The sequence below is a fragment of the Octodon degus genome, unplaced genomic scaffold (assembly GCF_000260255.1).
Source record: "Octodon degus isolate 3935 unplaced genomic scaffold, OctDeg1.0 scaffold00196, whole genome shotgun sequence".
NCBI lineage: Eukaryota > Metazoa > Chordata > Mammalia > Rodentia > Octodontidae > Octodon > Octodon degus.
In genome coordinates, this window is record NW_004524772.1 from 3,123,962 (window position 1) to 3,145,417 (window position 21,456).

The 21,456-nt window shown below is 39.3% G+C and overlaps 1 protein-coding gene across 2 annotated transcripts in view; it reads left to right on the forward strand.

The window, feature by feature from the left end:
• The window catches only part of Sec24d (SEC24 homolog D, COPII coat complex component), a 101,100-nt gene that overhangs the window by 35,628 nt on the left and 44,016 nt on the right, over positions 1–21,456 (forward strand). For both annotated transcript variants that reach the window (XM_004644252.3, XM_004644253.3), the window contains exon 10: positions 19,651–19,789. In XM_004644252.3, coding sequence (XP_004644309.1) covers positions 19,651–19,789 — 139 coding nt within the window. The remainder of the gene's footprint in view (positions 1–19,650; positions 19,790–21,456) is intronic.

Sequence of the window (21,456 nt, forward strand, 5' to 3'; positions counted from 1 at the left end):
GCGGTCCCTGATGCTTTTGCTAAGCTTGTTCTAAGTAGGTGCTTTAGACCACTGAGCCATCTCTCCAGCCCTGTCAGCCTTTTTATTGTGTTTTACTTTTGGGTGCTATATAAAAACTGAGGTAGAGATCCTACCAATTTCAGGTTCAAAATAATTGAAGATTGCAACTAATTTAATTTTGCATTTTTTTTTTGAATTAGGAAATCTTTATATCTTGCACAAGCATATATATCTAGTTATAGGTACTTTTACCTATATACCAGATGGTAGAAACTTTCACTCCATCTGTGTTCAGGGATGTATATATACACTTTTAGATTGTATGTAGATATAGTAAGCAGTCATTTTGTTGTTCTCTCTCTCTCTCTCTCTCTCTCTCTCTCTCTCTCTCTCTCTCTCTCTCTGTGTGTGTGTGTGTGTGTGTTTGAGACAGGATCTCACTATGCAGTTCAGGCTGGCCTTAAGCTCATTTTATAGCCCAGGTGGGTATTGAATTTGCAGCCATCCTCCTGCCTCAGCCTCCTAAGTGCTGGGATGACTGGCATGTGCCACCATGCCTGGCTTGCTTAATGAATTAACAATGATATCCTTTTAGTCACAGCTTAAAATTTTACCCCATTGTTAACCTGCTGCTTATATTATGGTAGGAGCTGAACTGGATATTAGGGATATGGAGAAAAATAAAACTAGTTACTTTGCCTATGATTTATAGACAGTTTGTAAGGAAGGATGCAGCTCATTTTTTCCCAATGTGCAGAAAAAGGCTCTATTAGAAATAACCTTATTCTATAGAGTTGAGTTTTAGGAAGTTTTACATGAGATATGATTTAATATATAAATGTCCCATTTACTTTTATCCCGTGATTCATCCTATTATTAGCTGCTGTTTCAATTCTCTTAACTATTATTCTTATTATAATAGATGCAGTCACTATGAAGAAGATACTATTGGAAGAAAAAAAAGAGTAGCTGTCAGTGAACCAATAAGTTTTGTTAAAAAAACAAGGGAAAGACTATCAGAAAATAGGTCCAACAACAATACTTTCTGTCAAGGATGACCTTTCAGTCTCAGTTACAGAAGGAATTATTGGTCATGCATTTGACTTTCTAGCTAGTTTTGTTTGCATGACTTAACATACTTTTGTCAGAATTGATGCTGCTTGTTTGATACTTCAAGAAAAGATTCTGCTGACTCGTAGCTTATTTCATGGTGACCATAAGTCTTACATCCTTGGGAAGATGGCGACTTAGGTGGTAGTTGTTACTCTGCTTTTATAGATGGTGAAACCCCACAAGTTCTGTAGTTTAGTACTAAAGTCTTGTTGCTAATGAGCGATGTTTCTGGAACTTCTGATTCCTGGGGGCACACCCTTCCAACTTCATGGGGCAGTAAGTGAACTTTCTGAAGCTCTATTTGGTTAACATATAAAACAGCATCCTTTTCTTTGCTGGCTATAGTGTTAGAAATGGGCCTTTTGCTCTTATGGGCCTGTGAGGTTTCTTGAAATTTCTACTTAAGTGTTTTTCCTTGAAGTCTTTTGATTTCAAGCTCCTGTTTCATATTTCTCGAAGACCAACAACTATCCAGAGCTCAGCACAGTGTTGGGGATCCAGTGGAGGTCTTAGGTAGGTAAACAGTATGTTTAGGACTATATAGGCATAGAAAGGTAAGACTCTGGAAAGGTGGTTGGTTTCTAGCTATTTTAGGATTTTTATGTTTTAGCATCAGTCTTATTTATTTGCTGACCATCATATCAATTGAGAACATGTCACTGATTAAATGGAAGCTTTTATCCTACTTTGGCTATCTTGTTTCATACTTTGAAATGACCACCAACAGCCTCTGGATAAAACAGTCATTTAAGAATCCATTGATGTACAGTGGTACCTTGGTTCATGAACTTAATTTATTCTATGATTCTGGAAATGATGTCTGTATTTGTGTTTGTGGGGGAAAGTTGGCCACTTTTATGTTTGTCACTTGACACAGAGTTTGCAAACAAAAGCAGAATTTTTCCAGATGCTTCTGTTTGTGAGCCAAATTATTTGTAAACAAAGGTGTTGATGAGCTGAGGTACCACTATATTGTTTACAATTTCATCAACATAATGGGAGAAACAGTACTTCTGACTTCATGGGGCAGTGAATACTAATGATAGAGGTTCACCTCTGTCACATATTAATGATAGAGGCTCCATTCATTATAAAGGACAGAAAATGTTTTGGAACAATTTTGATGAGAATATTTTGGGAAATAATTTTCTTTCTAGCATGATATATAAGTAAAGGCTGGAACACTAGATTAGCAACAGGAAGTGACTTCAGGTTTCTGCTGTGCCTTCGTGACCCGAGGCCTCTGTTCCCATGAGGAAAAAGTCTGGCTCTGTCTGCTGTCCTGGAATTCTGCTAGCGTCTGTCTTACTGTTGCAGTTTTTTTGGGGGGCATTTAATGTGTTTATGAACTCCCATATTTTATTAGTAACAAAATATACAGTTCAAGCCAGTGTGATTTCAGTTGTATTGCACTACTAGTATACTTACTAATAATATACTTTTAGTGTATTATTCATTTTAAAATAACATGATTGTGAGATTATGCATTTTTATATATAGCCATTTTTACAAACAGGCAGCTTTAGTGATAAATAACCCTGAAATTAAACTGATTACTCCATAATACTATGGCCTATAAAGAACTTAAAAAAGATTTATAACTTAAGTTATTTTTAAATGAAAACTTAAAAGTCCTATTTAATTTTTCAAGATGTACTTTATGATTGTATTTAGGATTTACTGCAGTATTTTTACATCATACAAAACTTGGAAAAATAAAATATATGTACTCAAGCAGAATGATGAATATAGCATTTAAAGTGGCTTTATTCTTTAAGTTACATTAGAACTGAGTCTTATCTCTTAAGATTTGTGGTCACTCTTATTACAGTGCTATTAAAACATACTATGAAAAGGTTGGCAGCTGGAGAGCAGAATGCTGTCCTTTTTTAGAACTGTGTTCTAACACTGGGAGACAGAGTCACATTTCCAAAGCGAAGGTTATTAGGATTCTATTTTAAGTGACAGTTCAGAAGCTAAGTGTACCAAGCTTACTTTCTCAGTCACAAAATTATTTAGGTGAATCTAACTTCTATTATGAAAGAAATTACTCTTTAAGAATAAGGAGAAATGGCCAGGGAGATAGCTCAGCAGCAGAAGCACCTGCCTGGCAAGCTCAAGGTCCTGAGTTTGATCCTTGGTACAAAACAAAAACAAAAACAAAAACAAAACCAAAGAAAGAAAGAAAAAGGAGAAACAAAAATAAAAAATATTCTGCCATGGTTAATGTGAACGTTGGTTTTCTGACCTACAAAATCCTGGCACTGAGAACACACACCCCAAAATGTGAGCCAGCCTCATCTGTGTGGAATGTAGCTCAGAGACCTGAAACCCTCTACTGCCATTTCCAGCTTTTCTAAGACTGCATTTGCTCATATCTTAACATTTCCAAAATGCAAATATGCCTTTTTAACCAAGAATTCTTAGCATTGATGCTTTGGAAGCTTTGGGGTCTCAGAATGGATGAGGTTTTGAAATCAAGGAAATATTTATATTTTGGTTCATGTTCCTAACTTCAGTCAACTTTTATACATATAAATATATGTATAAATATAATAAATGTATAAATATGTATAAATATACATATATAAAGAATATGCACACTCAAAAATACAGCAGACCTGTCCCTTTTGTGATCAAGTAAGAACATAAAGTTTTATATTGGAAAAATTTCTACACATCAAGTTCTCATTGAATAAAAGGCTAAAAGAAGTCAGGTAAGTAGCACACGCATATAATCCCAGAACTCCAGGAAGCTTGTGCAGGAGGACTGCCAAATTTGAGCCTGACTTGGACAACTTAGTGACTTAGTGAAACCCTTCCTAAAAATGAAAAACAACAACAAAAAAGTCTTGGGATGCAGTTCAGTGAAAATTCTGAATTCAATCCACAGCACCACTCCCTTAATCCCATTAAAAGGGGGAGAGAGAGAGAGAGAGAGAGAAAGAGAGAGAGAGAGAGACCACCCAGTACCCAGGTCCAGTGTGTGAGTGGGACTGCCCAGGATCCACCGGACCCTCACTCCAGCCAGCACCTAGACCAGGCATGTGTGTGAAACTTCCTCCATCAGACAGGCCCAGTATAGAATCCTGTGGCAGAATTCCCTACAGAGAGGCTAGAGGAAAGACCCACCCAGCTGATCCAGGAGCAGAACATCTTGCCAGAGCAGTACAAATGGTTCACTTCAAGGTCTGCAGCAGGAAGAAGTGGAGCACAGCAGCCAGACCCAAGCCACACCCACCTGGCCAAGTTTGAATTTGGTAGATCTGGTGCTAAGGTAATAACTGCCAAAGCTCTACACCAAAGGTCAGAAGGCAGTGCTATACAAAAAGACAAAGAGAAGGAGCAAAATGCAATCTCAGGCCCCGAGCCCACCCAAAATAAGTGCAGAAGACAATAGCATAGAAGAAATTGAAAATCACACACCTGAAATCTCTGAAATAATAGCATCTGAAGAAAAGAAATAACTGCAGAAGGGTATAGAGGAAATTATTTCAGAAATAGTTTTTGAAGTAAAAAAGGAAATGTTAACCATAATGACAGAAGTAGTAAGTGCTTCTAAAAAAGATGCTGATAAAAAATAGAGAATTAAAAAATGATGGAATCCTTGAATGAGCAATATAGGAAAGAAATAGAACGCATGAAGCAGATTCAAAGTGATATAGAGAAAGTTAAAAACGTCAATCACAAGCTGACAAAACCATTTGAATGGAAGTTAAAATAGACTTTAAGACCTTGAAGATATCATTGCAGCTAGTGAAAAGGTAAGGAAAGATCTCTTAAAAACAACTAGGATGCAGAAAAAATAATTCAACGTCTGCAAGATGATGGAAAGAAGGACAACATAAGACTAATAGGCATCAATGAGAAAGGAGTCAATACAAATGATATAAAAAGAATATGAGCAGAAGTAATAGCAGAAAACTTCCCAAATATGGGGAAATAATCTGACATTCAGGTAAGGAAAGCATAAAGAACTCCAAATAACATCAACCCAATCAAAACCATACCCACACATATAATAGTCAAGATCCCAGAAATTCAGCATAGGAACAGTGTACTAAATGCTGCTAGAGAAAAGAAACAGATCACATTTAAAGGAAAACACATCAGAATAATGGCAGATTTCTCTTCACAAACCATGAAGAACTTCAAGTCTTTTTTTTTTTTTTTTTTTTTTTGAAGACGGCATACGATTTTTTGTGGTGGAACTGGGGATTGAACTCAGGCCCTTGCGCTTGCCAGGGAAGTGCTTATTCTACTGAGCCATCTCCCCAGCCCTAGTAATTCAAGTCTTGCAAGAAAACAAATTCCAACCCAGACTGATATACCCTGCAAAACTCTCTTTCAAGTATAATGGAGGAGTGAAATATTTCCATGACAAAAAACAACTAAAAAAATGTCATGACAATAAAACCAACCTTACACAAACTACTAAAAGATACTCTAGACAGGGATCAAAATGACCACAACTCCATGAATGAGAATGGAAAGAACCCAGCAAACAGGGCAAACAATTAATCACAGGAGAGAAAAAAGGTATACAACAGCAGTCTTTCAATTATTCTTTTGTATACATCAGCAAAATATTTCCATCAGCATACTCTACAAATGCACTTCTCCTGCACCCTATGGGTCATGATTCTGTCTGGGTCTACAGGGTGGATATCAAGGAAATAGCAGTAGCTCAGCCCCACAAGTGACACCTGGCCACTAGTAAGCATCATGGACACTGTCCATGTCCATGACATACTAGAACTTTGTGTGATATCCTATCCCCAAACTGTTAGAAGTGCTGGTCGTATACTTGCCATTCCAGTATTTTTGCTATGTTTTATTCTTAGTAATTCTTTACTATCATGAAAACTTTTTCTTAGTTGATATTTTTATATATGTTAACCTAATCAAATACTGTGTGAGTACTTTGAATTGATCACAGATTTGTATATATGACACACTATAGTCTGGCCTCTTAGTTGGGCTAACAATTTTAATTTTTGAATATTATTTTGAAATATTTAATTGAATTTTGAATTAATATTTAATCAATTTTCTAAATATTTAATTTTAATTTTTTTGATTTATACTGCTTCTTTGACTTACAATCTACTTATAAGACATGGTATATTTTCTCCTAGTCTTAGAAACTTTAAAAAGTATATTTCCATTTTTCATTGACTTTATATTGGTTCTTCCTTGTCTTTTACACACACACACACACACACACACACACACACACACACACAAATATGTATATAACCTGACATACGATTGATATTGTTTTGTGGAAATCTTCAATGACCTATTAAATGGGTTCATCTAATATGTTCTGCATAGTCCTGCATAACTACCATTTTGAGAGCTCCTTATTCTTTATCTAGGTCCCTATGGCAACTTCTCTTGCCCTCTGGATTATGCTCATTGTTATTTTGTACATGCTATATCTGGAAATATTATAATATTTTGAGTTTGCATAACTGGAAAATATTTTACTTTTAGCTTTCAAAGGTATTTTTGCTAACTATAAAATTCAATGAGGACAGATCTTTTTTTTTTTTTTTTTTTCAGTTCTTTGAATAAATGTCTAGCTTTTTACCTACTTGTTCTTTTTCTTTCTGTTGTGGAATAAGATACTATTTACTTTTGTTCTTCCATAGCTAATATTTTTTCTATGTGTATGCTTTAATGATTTTTTTCTTTACAATTAATTTTGGACAATTTCAGTTTTGTGTATCTTGGTATGACTTTATTCATATTTCTCGTGCAAAAGGTTCATTTTTCTTGGAACTGTGCTATAATTTTAACTAAATTCAGAAATTGTAAATCTTTAAAAATTTTTGCCTACTTCTATTATGAGAATTCTAATTATATGAATATAAGTTTCTTGATTTTGGCACAGAGAGAACTATCATATGACTGATCTGTAAACTCTTCTTCATGTTTATTTTAGACAGTTTTTATTGTTATATTCATTTAAGTTTGTAAATTTTTTTACAATGTGCAATCTATTATTAATCTCATGTATTCATTTCAGAAATATTTTTCTAAAATTCACTCTGTCTACATCATATATCTTTCACATTTCAATATTTGTCTATAATTTTTAATTTGCTATATAATTATTACTGATTTTCAATAAAGTTAACAATGAATACAAAAAAAAAAAAAGACGTGAACAGCTGTGTTGTCACTAACCTTGTCCCAGCCATTGGGTCCTGTGTGGGTGCAAACTGCCTGGATGGTCGTGTGGCTTCAATTCCCGCCCACCGTTACTCAGTTGGTGGAACTCGTGGGACTGCTTTGTCCGCAGTGAGCCCATGAACACCGGCTTTAATAATACTTGACAGTTAATAGCATGCTTTTTTAAATGCTGCATATGCATGAGTGATGCCTACAAATGCAATCTTACACAGAGACTTTGTCCCCAGAAGAGTGTGGGAACAGTAATTTATTTGTTGTTCTCTGATATTAATGATCGGAATTTTAAAACAGAAATGAGAGCAACATAGCATTCGACCACAGTGAATCTCTGCTGATCTACGCAAAGGGACAATTAATGCTTAATTTTTCTTTTTTTATTTCTTTTTTACTTTTTCTTTCTAACTTCATTTTTTGTTTTGTTTTTTTTTGCCAGGCAGGCACTTACTCTACTGAGCTATCTCCCATGCTTAACTTCTTATAACCTTTTTGTTTTTCTGATTTTACATGCATATATGTGGTAATCTAAACACCTAATTTGAAGACAACACTATGCGATGCAATACAACAAACACTGTACAATTCATGTTATTTTGTTTAGTGAAATTCTGGATCATTTCTATTTTTTATTGTTACTATTTTGTATTCTCTTTAAAAAATAAAAAAATTACAAACATTTATAGAAAAGAAAGAAAACTGGAAAAAGAAAACTTCACTTCTAATTTGCAGTTGTTTTCTAGAATGTCTGAAAATCACTTGCACATTTGTGTGAAGCACAGGCTATTTTGGAGCGATTCTTTATCAGCTGTGTAGAGCTGATTTGAGTGTGGTGGGAGAAATAGGAGCTGGGAGCCAAATGGAGCTAGGTGCATAAGGGACTGTCCTGAGGCTGCAGTGTGACCTTAGATGTTTTACTTAACTTTTTGAGCCTCATTTTTCTTACAGATAAAGTTATAATGCCACTTACTTTAAAAAGTAAGATAGTATAATAAATGACAATTATTATGTTTGTTTTGATTATTCACTATGTAATATTAAATATTATAAATCTTATTTTAATCCAATATTCTTTGATTTTGTTCAAAGAAAAGAAGTATGAAAATATAGAGAGCTTAAAAAAATAGAGGTTGTATTTACCAGAGTTGTAACTATTTTAAGAAGGATATTAAACCTCTTTTGGGCCTCTAGGTGATATATTAGAAGGAGAAAACTGATTCAGACTACACAGTCTACTCATACATACATCAGTGAAAAGAGACCAAGCCCCTCACTTATAAAGAATGTTGCATGCTGTCATTTGATATATCACTGTTTTCTGAACTTCGTTTAGAATCTGGGTTTGCATGTGCACGTGTCTGTCTGTCTGTCCATGTGGTGCTGGGGATCTAACGCAGGGCCTTCCATTCTGAGCTGGGTTCTTCCACTGAGCTGTCGCCGTAGCTATTACTGCATAGCTTTTTCATTCCTAAGGTGTTTCACTAGCATCTGCTGGAGTGATTTTTTCCTCCACTTCTCTCATTCTATCCTGTCATCCTGTCCTTTGAACCTCATTAGTTCTTGCTCACATTTTCGATTTCAGTTTGAAGTTGCTTTCTCCGTGCTATCTTGGAGCTCCCATTGTAACATGTACTGCTGTGTGTGATTTTGTGTTTGTGTGTGTGATTACGAGGTTCTATATAAGGAGAGCGACTGTGTTGTATTTTTCTCATAATTTTGTTTTCAGAGCCTAAAAGAGTATTCAGAATATTTTTATGTTAAATAATATTTAAATATGATATTTTTACTGTATAATATTACCTTGATAGAGAAGTACACTAGAACTTTAGGCCACATTGATGAGATTTTCACCATAAAGATCTATGCTCAGACATTTATGGAACCTCTTGAACATAGATGCTGTGTCTGAGACTGAAAGTTACAAAGTAGATTAAACAAAAAAGGATCTGACAATGCAAGGAAAGTCCAGGAGCCTGCGTTTTGGCTTCATCACCTTATCCAGGCAACTGCCGTTGTCTTGAGTTTCCATGTTCTGTGTCAATGAAAATACTTTATTTCCCAAACATATGTTTTCATGAAAAATACGTGCTTGGGGTTTCGGTGTGCATAATCTTTCTGTCTAGTTTTTCTAGCAGATGAAAACATCTGCGCTGATGAGAACGGCAGTTATTTACAGAATTTCCTACACAGTAAAACTTTTCATAAATTTAGCTTCCATTTCACTTGTCTTGTTTTTCCTTCAAATGCTCATTCCTGTCCATGTGACCTGATTTTGTGGCGGTAGATGGTACTTGTACATGTGCTTGTGTGTGTGTAGGGCAGTGCATGTAAGAAGAGTGGATTAAAATCTTTAAGATTTGCCAGGCATGGTGTTTTGGAAAATAAGACCATCACTGGCTTTCTTGAACCATAGTCTGCAGTTTAAAAAAAAGGAAGACAGGAAAGATTGTCATATACCATAGAACTATCACAAATATCACTTTGCTTAATCCTAAACCGCACTGTAGGGAAAACTAAAGTACACCATAGTCTTTAATATGGGATGAGATTAAGTTTCTTTGGGTTCACTATATCTCATACATTCTTTTTTAGAATTTGAAAATTTTTCAGAAGACTTTCATATAAATACTTAACATAATTTTGTCTATATTTTTATTACAGGAAAGGAATAGAAAAGTATATATATTCCCTTATATTTATCAATTTTCATTAATTATTTGACAACCTAAGAAGTCATTTTTCCCCTTCCAGTTCATTAATGATTTATGCTAAATGTACAAATATATTTATTTTTCTAGATGTTTTCCAATTGGTCATTTATCTTTTTCAAATTAAAAATTTTTCTCACCATTTTAAGCCTTATTTTTAATTCTGTACTCTAAATGATTTTGACTATTTTTCCAAATCAAATGAACTCACACAAGATGAGCTCCTGGGCTAGTGGAAGGAGCCTGCCCCCTCTAAGTGGCTAGCTATCAGATATAGTTGATAGGCAGTATCACACTGACAGCAGGCTGGACTGGAGGACTCTTGGTGTCTTATATTATTTCCCACTGTGAAAGCAATTTGTAGAAAATGTTTCAGTATGGGGCTGGAGAGATGGCTCAGTGGTCTAAAGCACCTACTTGGAACAAGCTTGGCAAAGCACAGGGACCACGGTTTGATCCCCCAGCACCACATGCCAGCCAGCCGCGCCCCCTGGTGGGCTGAGCTGGCCACACACACACACACACACACACACTAAATAAATGTTAAAAAAAAATTAAACATATGAAAATGTTTCAGTATGTTTCGAGAAATGCAGCTTCTACTGGTGCCCAGTGTGAGGAGAGAAGGGGCAGTCAGAAGTGCCTTATTTGAGAATAGGCTTTGTGGTTGTCTAGTCACAGCTGAGGCTAGCAGTGTTTCAGCTGTATGGCAGCATCTGAGCAGTAACACGTTGTTATCTGATCAGTAGTGTATGAGCAGCGTCTGGTTTTAAGAAGGACCACTGATGTATTCATTATCACCTTATATAAAATACTGTGCCTGGCACCTAGGATATGTAGGTGGATGCAGCAGACAGAACTGCCCTCAGGAAGCCGAAGTGTCTACTGCCATGGAGAAAGGAAAGAGTCGAGTGGGATCAGGGGTGGTGGGTGCTGGGGGGGTGGGATGCACATGTCACATTAAGTGGGGTGGGCAGGGAGGCCTGACTGACCAGGCATCTGTGAAGAAAGACTTTGCGTGAACATCTGAAGGTGTTTTTATAGACAGGTAAGGGAGTGAGACAAGTAGAGAAAATACTTTTGCTAACTTGCAGTTCTATGAGAGAGAAGAGGTTTTTGCCTCTGGGCTTATTATTTTTAATGTTTTCAGCTTTAAAGTGGAATATCTCATAACTTGATGGGGGAGTAGAAAGCTAGCTACCAATTGTTCTGTTATGGAAAAAAACGTACTTGATTCAGAGGAACTTTAAGTCTGAAATGGAACACTTGTGTGTTGTTACCCCAATTAAGTAGATCTTTTGCAGGTGACCTGTATATTAGACAACAGAATAATTTTCTCTTGGGGATAAAAGACAAAACCGTAATAAGTCAACAGTTACAGGAAATGTGGGAACCAGATGTGGTTGGTGGCTCTCGCCTCCAGTGCTAGCACTGTGGGATGCTGTGGCAGGAAGATTGGAGTTCAAGCCCAGCCTGGGCACCTGTGCAAGACTTTGTCCCCCAAATTACAAAAGTAAACAGAATAGCTGGGTATGTAGTCCTGGGTTTAATCCCTGGTACTGCAAAAGAAAAAAGAAAAGAAAAAGGAGAGGAGAGAAAAAGAAAAAGGAAAAAGAGAAAGGAGGGGAAGACAAAAAGTGTAGGGGAATGGCACCCAGCTCCAGAATTCCTCAACATCGAAGCTCCTGGAGAGGGAGCCTCAGCTGAAAGGTTCCAGCAAGCACAACAGTGCCGAGCTTTGTAATAGCCATCCCTTGAAGGGAGGGAGGATTCTAAGCGGAATGCTTCAGGAGTAAGCTCCTCCCACTTACATTTCAGTTGTGATGGGGCCTGCCCTTAGGAGAGCCCTTAGGACGGTGTCCAAACTGCCCTGCTCTTTATTTCCCCCTTGAAATTGGCTGCCTGCTCACCAGGACTGGCCTTTTACAGACTTGGTCTGGTGTGACCTTCCCAACAAACAGTCCTCCTGCCATTAGCGGGCTGAGTAGAAATGTCACAGCTATGTTTGCCTGAAAACAATTCAGGCCATGAAAGAAGTCTCATAGTTCAGCTGTTGGTATAATTTTGGGATGATCTTAGAATACTGGGGTTTGTTACATGCAGAAGCACTAGCAGATATCCTTAAGTCCAAAGCATATTCCTCTATTTTCCTTCCTCCCATATTTTTCTTCAGCCTTCAGCTTTTCCCTCCCTCCCTTCCTTGTTATCCATTCAACAAATACTTATTGAGGACTTAAAAATTTAGCCCCTGGAGGTCACAGGTGAACATAAAGTTTGCATACTGTGTGTGTGTGTGTGTGTGTGTGTGTGTGTGTGTGTGTTTGGTACTGGGGATTGAACTCAGGACCCTGCACTTGCCAGGCACGTGCTTATTCTGCTGAGCTATCTCCCCCGGCCTGTGCATACTGTTACTGAATATTTTTTAGTTAAAAATTTAGTGCAAAAATTCACATTACTCAACACTTTTGAATTTGCTTTAAAATAAGCCAGGGTTTTATGAATTGAATGAAAAATAGGAGGTAATGAAACAAAGAGGGATTCTAGAAGTCCTTTGTGATAATTGGAAAACATGGAAGGATTTGCTAATTTATGAACAGGTTTCAAAACTTATACCAAAGGTACTATTTTTGTGAGTGGTAGAATGCCTTAAATACATTCTTCTAGAATTGTTACAATGCAGTAACAACAGATTTGAGGTAGGTGTGTGTGTGTGTGCATGTGCGTCTGCCTGCCTGCCTGCCTGCCTGCCTGCCTGCCTGCCTGCCTGCCTGCCTGCCTGCCTGCCTGCCTGCCTGCCTGCCTGGCTTAGAGGCCGTCCACAGAGTCCCTCTCATCTTCCTCTCCCTTGTGTTGCCTGGACTAGGTCCTCTTACTGCTGGCCCCCGCATACCCTGGGCCTCTCATCCCATGCTGTGCTCTTCGCACTTAATGAAATTCTCTCTCTCAGTTATAAGGACACAGAATTCCTTGTAACTACCTGTTTTCTTTTTAATAAAGCTTCTGTTAAATCCTTACCACAGGTGATTTCTTCTTTCACCCATGCGTTTTGCTTCAATAGCTATCACATGTTTCTCTGAGCTTCTCAGTCCGTTTGTAAGCCCCTGGCGGACAGTAGGTTTGTTCCTTCAGGAACTATGGGGTGAGCACTCTTTGAGGTCTTCACCCCAGCGGTAAGAGCAGTAAACACACTGACCCTGAGAATGGTGAACCTGAGAGCGAAGTTACTGGCTCCAAAAAGTCGAGCAGTGTGATGAGCGCTGTCAGTGCGAGGCATCAGATGGAAGGTGCAGGTTCCCACCGGAACCTGTAGGAATGAAATGTCTTCTGCAGGTGGCCTGGGTTTGAATGACAAAACGTAATTCTCCCTTAGGAGCAGATGGTCCTGTGGGGCCAGGTGTAGACATGATCCTGGGTTGCATCAAGGCTCTGAGAAGTCAGGAGGAGAAAGGGGTGGTCTGTTCATGCTGAGAGGCCCGAGGAGAAGGAAACAAGCAGATGCTAGCTAGTTCCTGGGGTAAGGGCAAGGGAGTACCTGGTCTCACTTGCAGTTTTCTTGCTGAAGGCTTTCTGCTAAGGGAGGTGGGGGAAAGCTTATGTGGAGGATCTGGCACAATTTAAATGTTTTAAAATGAGAGTGAGATGGCAAGAAATATTTACAGTGGTTACCAGGGAGCAACAGGGCTGGATTTGCATCATAAGCCATGGGGAACTGTCCCTTTCTCTCGTGGCTATATACTGCTTTCTTCTCAGGACTTACACATCTGCAAGCAGTTTCTTGCACTCATAGCACGGAGGAGGTAAGTAGTTGTGATCAGTATGTGAGAATCAAGCTGCAGTTCTGTAATTTATTGTACAGGTCACCTTTATTCCTCCTGAAAAAAGTGGAAGGAGTCCCGCTTCCAAGGTTCGGGCCTCAGCATCCAACTGAGGCTTTAAATAGATGAACGCATTTTAAACTGTGCATCACTGTGCAAGTTCCATTTATGATTCTACATATACTATTGGAAGCCTGCATCAGAAAAAAAAATTATTTCAGAGCTAATAACAAAAATAACTTCCAAATAAGACATAGTCAAGTCTAATAAAAGCTCTAGACATAGTTGTAATGGAATAGACCCTCTGAAAACACTGGTGAAGGAAAAAGAAAGTTAAAAATAATTGCTCAAGATAGGAAGAGGATAATTTTCTGGAAATTAAAACTTTAAAGTTCTGGATGAAAAGAGCCAAGTCGGGGGCTGGTGAGATGGCTCAGTGGTCTAAAGCACCTACTTAGAACAAGCTTAGCAAAGCAAGGGACTGCGGTTCAATCCCCCAGCACCACATGCCAGCCAGCCCCGCCCCCTGGTGGACTGAGCTGGCCACACACACACACACACACACACACTTAAAAAAAGCCAAGTCAAATATTCTTGAAAAAGCAGGAATATGCTCTTAGAATTAGTAGAGTGTTTTGTGTCATCACATGTGTTTTAAAAAATTATAAGGTAGTTTTAACATTCAGAAAATATTCCTCCATTTTGGAGTTATAATTTTTAAAACTCAAAGTAGTATTGTTCTCTACACATTGTATTGCCGCACATTACTATTGACTTGTACCTCCTCTGTCCACACAGGCTGGCAGAATCATACTGGTGAGGCTGAGAGTAGGCAGCATGCACAAGCTGCTTTCTGCATTTCTCTTTTCATATGATAATGGCTGTAAGAAGGTGGTGCCGGCTCTTCATTTTAGCTCCTGGCCTTAATCCTCTGGGAATCTTACTTTGCTAGCCTTCCAGCATGCCTGACAGTCTGAATGTTTAGCATTTTTAGAGGGTGGTTGCTCATCACAGGTTCTGGATTATCTTTTCACATACCGCTTTTAGCCTTCTACTTATATCCCCCAATTAATCTAAACTGCCACACTGGCTTCCTCTTGTGGCTGATCCAAAAAATAAGCAGGGCTCCAACCCCAAGAAGGAGATGTGTGTACAGTGGCGTTAACAGCATGAAATCCTGTGCTGGAGGTCCATATGCACAGGGACGTACCTGGAGGGATACCGTGACGTGGACGTGCTCCTTTATGAGCTGGAGGCCATTGTCGCGCGTTGGCAGGGCTCACTGCTTCCGTTGGGTACACAGCAAGATAGGTCATTAGCGATGTCAGCCAGCTGCGCAGTGCCAGGACACTGATGGCTTCCTCCAGACTTGTGATGAAGGGAAGAAAATGAGAGAAGAGAGAGGTGGAATTTAAAATGGAAAAGTTGGGGTTTTTTTCAAAATTCATAAACAAGTGTGAGAAGAAAGGGGGAATAGGTAGTGAAAATAAGTGAGTGTGTGTGTGTGTGTATAAACTTTAGCTCTACATCCAAGTGGCTGGTAAGGTACATTTGAGAAGAAGGGAGAGACGTGGAGTTTCACCCACTGATATCCTGGGCCCTGTTAGGTAGGCCATCACTAATCAGGCACACCTGGGCTCTGGAATGCGGCCCTTATGCCCCCTGGCCCCGTGTCCCCATCACCGCGAGAGATTTGACACTCCACCAGGAGGGAGAAGTTCCCTTCACAGCACCATTTCTACTGCACAGCGTGCTGCTGCCTACCACAGTTCAGCCAGCGTCGCCTGTGTTGTTTTGTCATTGCGCACCTCCACTGCCAGTGTGGAGAGCAGGAGGTGGATGGTGACACCAGGGCCCTTTCCTCCTCACGCCATTTTTAAGTTGCCTACTCTATTTTGCAGCTAGCCCAACAGTGTTTCCATTTTCCTACATGTAGTCAAGGAAGAGTCCAGAGAGCGTTAGCAACATTTCAAATAGCGGTTTTTTTTTATTACCTAGTAAGTCTGACACATTTAATTCATGCATAAAATAGTCTGTTTCATGTTGTTTAATTTCACTGTTTCACTTAGCTCTCTTAAATGTTGTTAGTCACATAAAATTAATTCATCATAATTATCACGTGTATTACCCACTGCCTTGTTTTAATATTTAGTCCCACAGTGCCACCTGCTGGAATAATGCTGTTAAGACACCTTCATAGTTGCGGATTTCCAGGTTTGGCCTTGAGCTAGCTGCTTTGTGTAGTTCATCACTGCTAAACCAGAAAGTCCACAGCTGGACTTATGTGTTGAGACTTTTCTTAGCAATATAGGTGCCAGAACAATAATACACAACCCACAGCCTTTAGAAAATTATTCTAATGGGTTTTCCTACATTCTGTGTCAGTTTTGAGCATCTGCTTTTGTTTGGAAATACAATCTGTGAATAGTTTAACATTGCCTTATGGAGCTAAAAATAGCTTTTGATTCTGATGCTTGGGGAAGCCTTCTCTCTGCACACACCCTTTCCTTTTAACTGAATATGTGTGTGCTTGTTATCTTGTTCGTATTCCACTGCATGGTCAGGCCAGGAGGTAAACAGGGCACCCACTAGGCAAATGTTGTTATTTGATGACATGAAAACTGACATATTAAAAACTGATAATAGGTTAAAATAAGACAATTTAAAATGTTTATTAGTAGTTTCTTCCTTCTTTTCTTTTGCTATACCCTTGGCCCTATTTTTAAATTAAGTTATTTATATATTTAGAAACTGGGTCTGACTAAGTCACAAAGTTCCCCAGGCTGGGCTTGACACCTGCTTCAGAATGCTGGGATTATAGCACAGTGCCACCAGACCCAGCTTGATATGTACCTCTTTAACATAAAAAGTAATCAGAAGTTGGTTTGCTTTTTAACCATTGATACCATTTAATACTAAATGAACAATACTTTTGCATGTGGCCCAAAATGGAGCATGGCAATTCTTATATATGCAAAAGAGGTGTATTTCATTCAGTTAAAGCATTTTAATAGAAATTCATACCAGTGTATTGTTTGGCACACCTTGTGGATCCAGAAATGTGAGATTCAAGCAACTCCTCCTTTGCCTTCCTCAGCTTTCCAGCACTTTCATGTCATTTAAACCCATACTGCACAGGGCCAGAGCTAAGAAGAGCCACATGCACCCTTCAGAGCAGACTCACCGTCTTCCCACTTTTGCATTTATAAGAGAAGGAAGAGTGTGTATGGATCTCCTGGAGGGGGCATATTTAGGGCATTTGGGGCACTTTTTGGAAAGTAACTTGATTTTTAGAGAAAGACTGCACAGTATTCACTAAGATTGCACGCAGAACAGAAGTGGGCTTAGTCTGTTTATGAGCTCATGCGCACTGCTGCGGGCAGGCGGACATCTGGAAAGAGCGAAGCAAGATCTCTGAGAGTTTTCATCATGGCCTGAGAGAGATGAAACAAGACAGCCTCATTTAGAAACTCTTGCCCTGGTGCCCCAAAATAAAATATAAACAGTTAAAAAGCTTTTAACATTCTTTGTTGTCACCTCGATGATCTAAACACCTTACCTACCTATCATCTGCTTTCCCAAAGAGAAAGAGAGAAGTGAGTATTTAACAGCCTCGATATAAGTCATGACTTGGCTGCAGCTCATTGCTGGACCTTCACTTTCGGGTCTACGAGTTGGAATCTGCCAGGACTGGAATGCTGGCATGTTGGTTGCTGACCGTGATTTTTGCCTAAGCCTGGCTTGGAGCAAAGCACAGCAGTAAAAATAAAGGCAATTCTCTTTCCATTACTTCTGGCCTGCCTGTCACTGACGGCATCATGCTTTGTCTCTAAAGTCTCTCACAGCGTTGATTATGGTCTTTGAACTCTTTGAAAATAAAAGGATGATGAAAGCAAACTCGAGTGGAGTAAATGCAAATTGCAGAGTTTCTCCGTATTTCAACTTCTGAAAGCCTTCCTGATCACAGAGATTTTGAAGCCGTAAATCAGAACAGTGGCCACAGGCATAATCAGTGACGAGACTGTCCATCCAGGAACAGCTGCCCGATCAGTGTATTTTGTTGCCTTTTACTTCTCATCTTAGTTTATTGTCTTAAGTATCTTCATCATCATCCTTTTTTTTGTACCTGCATCTTTTTACTGCTGTCTTGTCTCCTCACAGCATTTCTATCGGCTGAAGAGAACATGTATCACTTTATGCCTTTCAAACTAAACATTTATATAAAGGAGAGCTTTATATGTTAATGTGTAAACTTATGTGTGAATATATATTTAAACTAGTTTCCTAGTATTTTAAGAAAATTGCTGCTTGTCACTGTAACCATTAGGTTGTACCAAAATCTCCTAAAAGGTAAATTCTCTTTTAGATCATTTTTGCTATCTAACATTTTGCAGTAACAGGAACTCATACTTACTCTGCAGCAACCCACTTATTGATGACACTTTCCTGGACTGACTGGTTTTGAAAAGGGACAGATTATTCCAGACAGAAATTACAGCAGTTGTCTTTTCCCAGCATTTGTACCTGGTGTGGGGCTCCATACTACACACACACACACACACACACACACACACGCACACACACGCACACACACACACATTTGACCTGGACCCAACCCTACCAGTGCTGCCCCAGAGCTGGCTCTGTGCAGTGGCTCTGCAGGCCCTAAACTAGGATTCTGAATGTATTTTATCCTTTCTCAGAGTCTTTTGCGTATTGTACTAAATCTCGCTGTCCGTCTCTCTCCCGCCGCCTCTCCTGCTCTGAGACCTGGCTCATTTCTAAAGTCTCAGCAGTGGATCAGTTTTCACATGGAACATCTGCGCAAGGATGAACAGCACATCTCAGTTTTCCAAGGCTTTAGCAGAAAATGTCCTGGTGACTCTCCCCTACACACATCTACGCCCCTCCCTACCTCCTGTGCTGGGGCCTCCATTAAAGGGCAGACTGCTTTATTCACATGTTTATCTTTAAATATTTTTTTTAAATTGGCATACCAAACCCTGCAGTTCTCAAGTGTTCCAAAAATTGTTATCTTTAGAAGATTTATAAAATAAGATCTTTGTGGCTTTATTTTGAAAATCTGGAAGCATTAAGAAACTAGGCAGCTTTCTTTTTCTTACATTTCTTTGTAATGCCTATTCTTTTCACTTTCAAACTGTAAGTGATGTATGATGCTTTGTGCATATGTTTATGAAGAAGTCACCATTCACTTAAATATGTTTTCAGTGTTGGCAAAGCATGACCAGGCACACTGAGAGGGCTGTGAAACAGTTTGACATTTAAGAAAATAAAAGACAAGACACAATTGACTTCCTGGCCTAAGCAGCAGACACTCTTGCTTATATCTTTAATACTTGCATTTTTGAAGGGATATTTTGTAGACTTTGAAAAACTACATAAACAGCATATGGCTATGCAATACTAGAACTTTCCAAAGTAGACCAGTTTGCTTCTTTATTTTAGCAAAATGTGTGAAGTAAGGTATCCAGCACTTTTTAGCATAAGTGTGATTAGGTATTACTGTATTTTCTGTTTCCTTTTTTCATATTCAAGCAGGTAAATATTTGTATATACATAGACATATGAACATGTATTCGTATGCTTGTAAGTGACATAAATTTCCTTTTGTTTGGATATTGTGGGCAGCATTGTAGTACCTTGAATTCATGTGATAGAGAGGGGCATCAACTATCGTGGCAAGTGCCAAGTGCTAAAAGTTCCTTAATAGCTGTCATTGGAAGATTTTTCATATTCTCACTGTAAAACCTAGAAGTCTAGTAGCTAGCCATTCATTTAATTTCCCTTGCTTTGCACAGACTCCCCTTTACTTGGTAAATCATGGAGAAAGTGGACCAGTGAGATGTAACAGGTGCAAGGCCTACATGTGCCCATTCATGCAGTTCATCGAGGGAGGAAGAAGATACCAGTGCGGGTTCTGCAGCTGTGTGAATGACGGTAAGTGCACCGCTGATGCTGTGGGAGGGCTCTTCACGGAAGGAGAAGGTTGTAATGTGCTCCTTAGCGTAGGGGGAAACAGACTTGTTTCCTACATAGCAGTCACATTTTTATAATTTCTCCAGAAGTAAACTAAGGAGAGCAAGCCCTGTTGGGAAATCCAGGGCCCTCCGCTTTGTATAGCTGCTGGAGCCCTGCATGGAAATGGTGGGGTTGTTTCCTTCACTTGAAATTAAACTCGAAGTGCAGGACAAGGGGAAGGATTTCTTTTTTAGTCCTCTTCCACCAAGTCCCAGCTGGAAGCAAAATAAGTTTTTTACTTCTGGTGTTTATAGATAATAAACCTTAGAGAATGTTTCTCTTTTGGCATTCCTGAGTTATTGAGTATACGCACATTGCTCTTTAGGAGAAGCTTTGACATGTTATAGATTTTTCCCTCTATATAAATGTTGAGCTTCTTAAGGAGGCACGACACTACTGTGAAGCACTTTTCCTGTATTTATTATAACTCCTTTTTTTATTCTATTAATTCATATCTTGCAAACACTGCAAACTTGTCAAAACTGTTCTTACATTCTACGTTAGTAAATAAAGCAGCTTGCTCAGGCTGAGACACTTCCGTGTTCGCTTATGTCTCTGTTGTTAACCGTGTGATGATACGGTGAGCTTTCTGTGAAGCCTGCAGCTCCCTGTGGTCCTTGACCCACCCGGTCTCTGCAGGAGAGTGCACCCCGCCCTGCTCTTTGCCTCCGTCCTTGCATTGCTGGCACCTGGGCTCTGTGCACATTCCTGATGGGACATCACCACTGTCTCCTTGTTGTCCTGTGCCCAGCACACGTAGTCCATGGCTTTTGCCAGCATCAAGAGCCTGAGACCAGCCTTGTAAGTGCTCCTCACAGGGACCTGTGGTCAGTTCTTGGATGTGTCTTTCTATGAAGTGGGGCATGTGCTTGCACTGGCTGCCTCACCTCCAAGCTCACGCCATGGACTTTCTGGGAAGCCTCTTTCCTCGTGCTGATTGTGGCATCTACCCAGTGCACGCTGGATGTTGTCATGAGACCAAAGTCTGTTAGTTTTCTCTATTTCTGTCTAAGGAAGCTATGATTTGCTCTCTCATGCTAGATGACTTTTGTGATCAAATCCTTGGTTATCATTCAATTTGGGACTTGGACTTCAGGAGCCTTGTGTTAGTTCATCTCTTTGGGCTTTAGGTTCTTGGTTTTTTTGCTGGGGCAGGGCAGGGGAGTCATGAAATATTTGGATAAAATTTCCCACCAAGTCCACCAGTTCATCAGTGTCCTCACCCAAGCTCTCAACTTTCGTAAGAAGGTGATCAGAAACATACTAAGCATACGGTATATCAAGGATCTTTAATTTGATGTCTCGCACACACACACACACACACACACACACAAACACACCCCTCTTACATATAGTGTCAGCTCAGGTCCTTGAAAGACCCAGATTTTTCTTGGTAAAGAAAATACCTACAGCGTTTGGGCATAGTGCACACAGTCTGTGCAGGTGTATGACTGTGAATACACAGTTAAGGGCAGCTTGAACTACATTTCGGTTATCTGTGTAGACCTTGCGGTACCATCAACTGGCCTGCGATGCGCACTTCACCTCACCCGACAAGGACAGAGCAGCAGTCTGGGCCTCCGGCT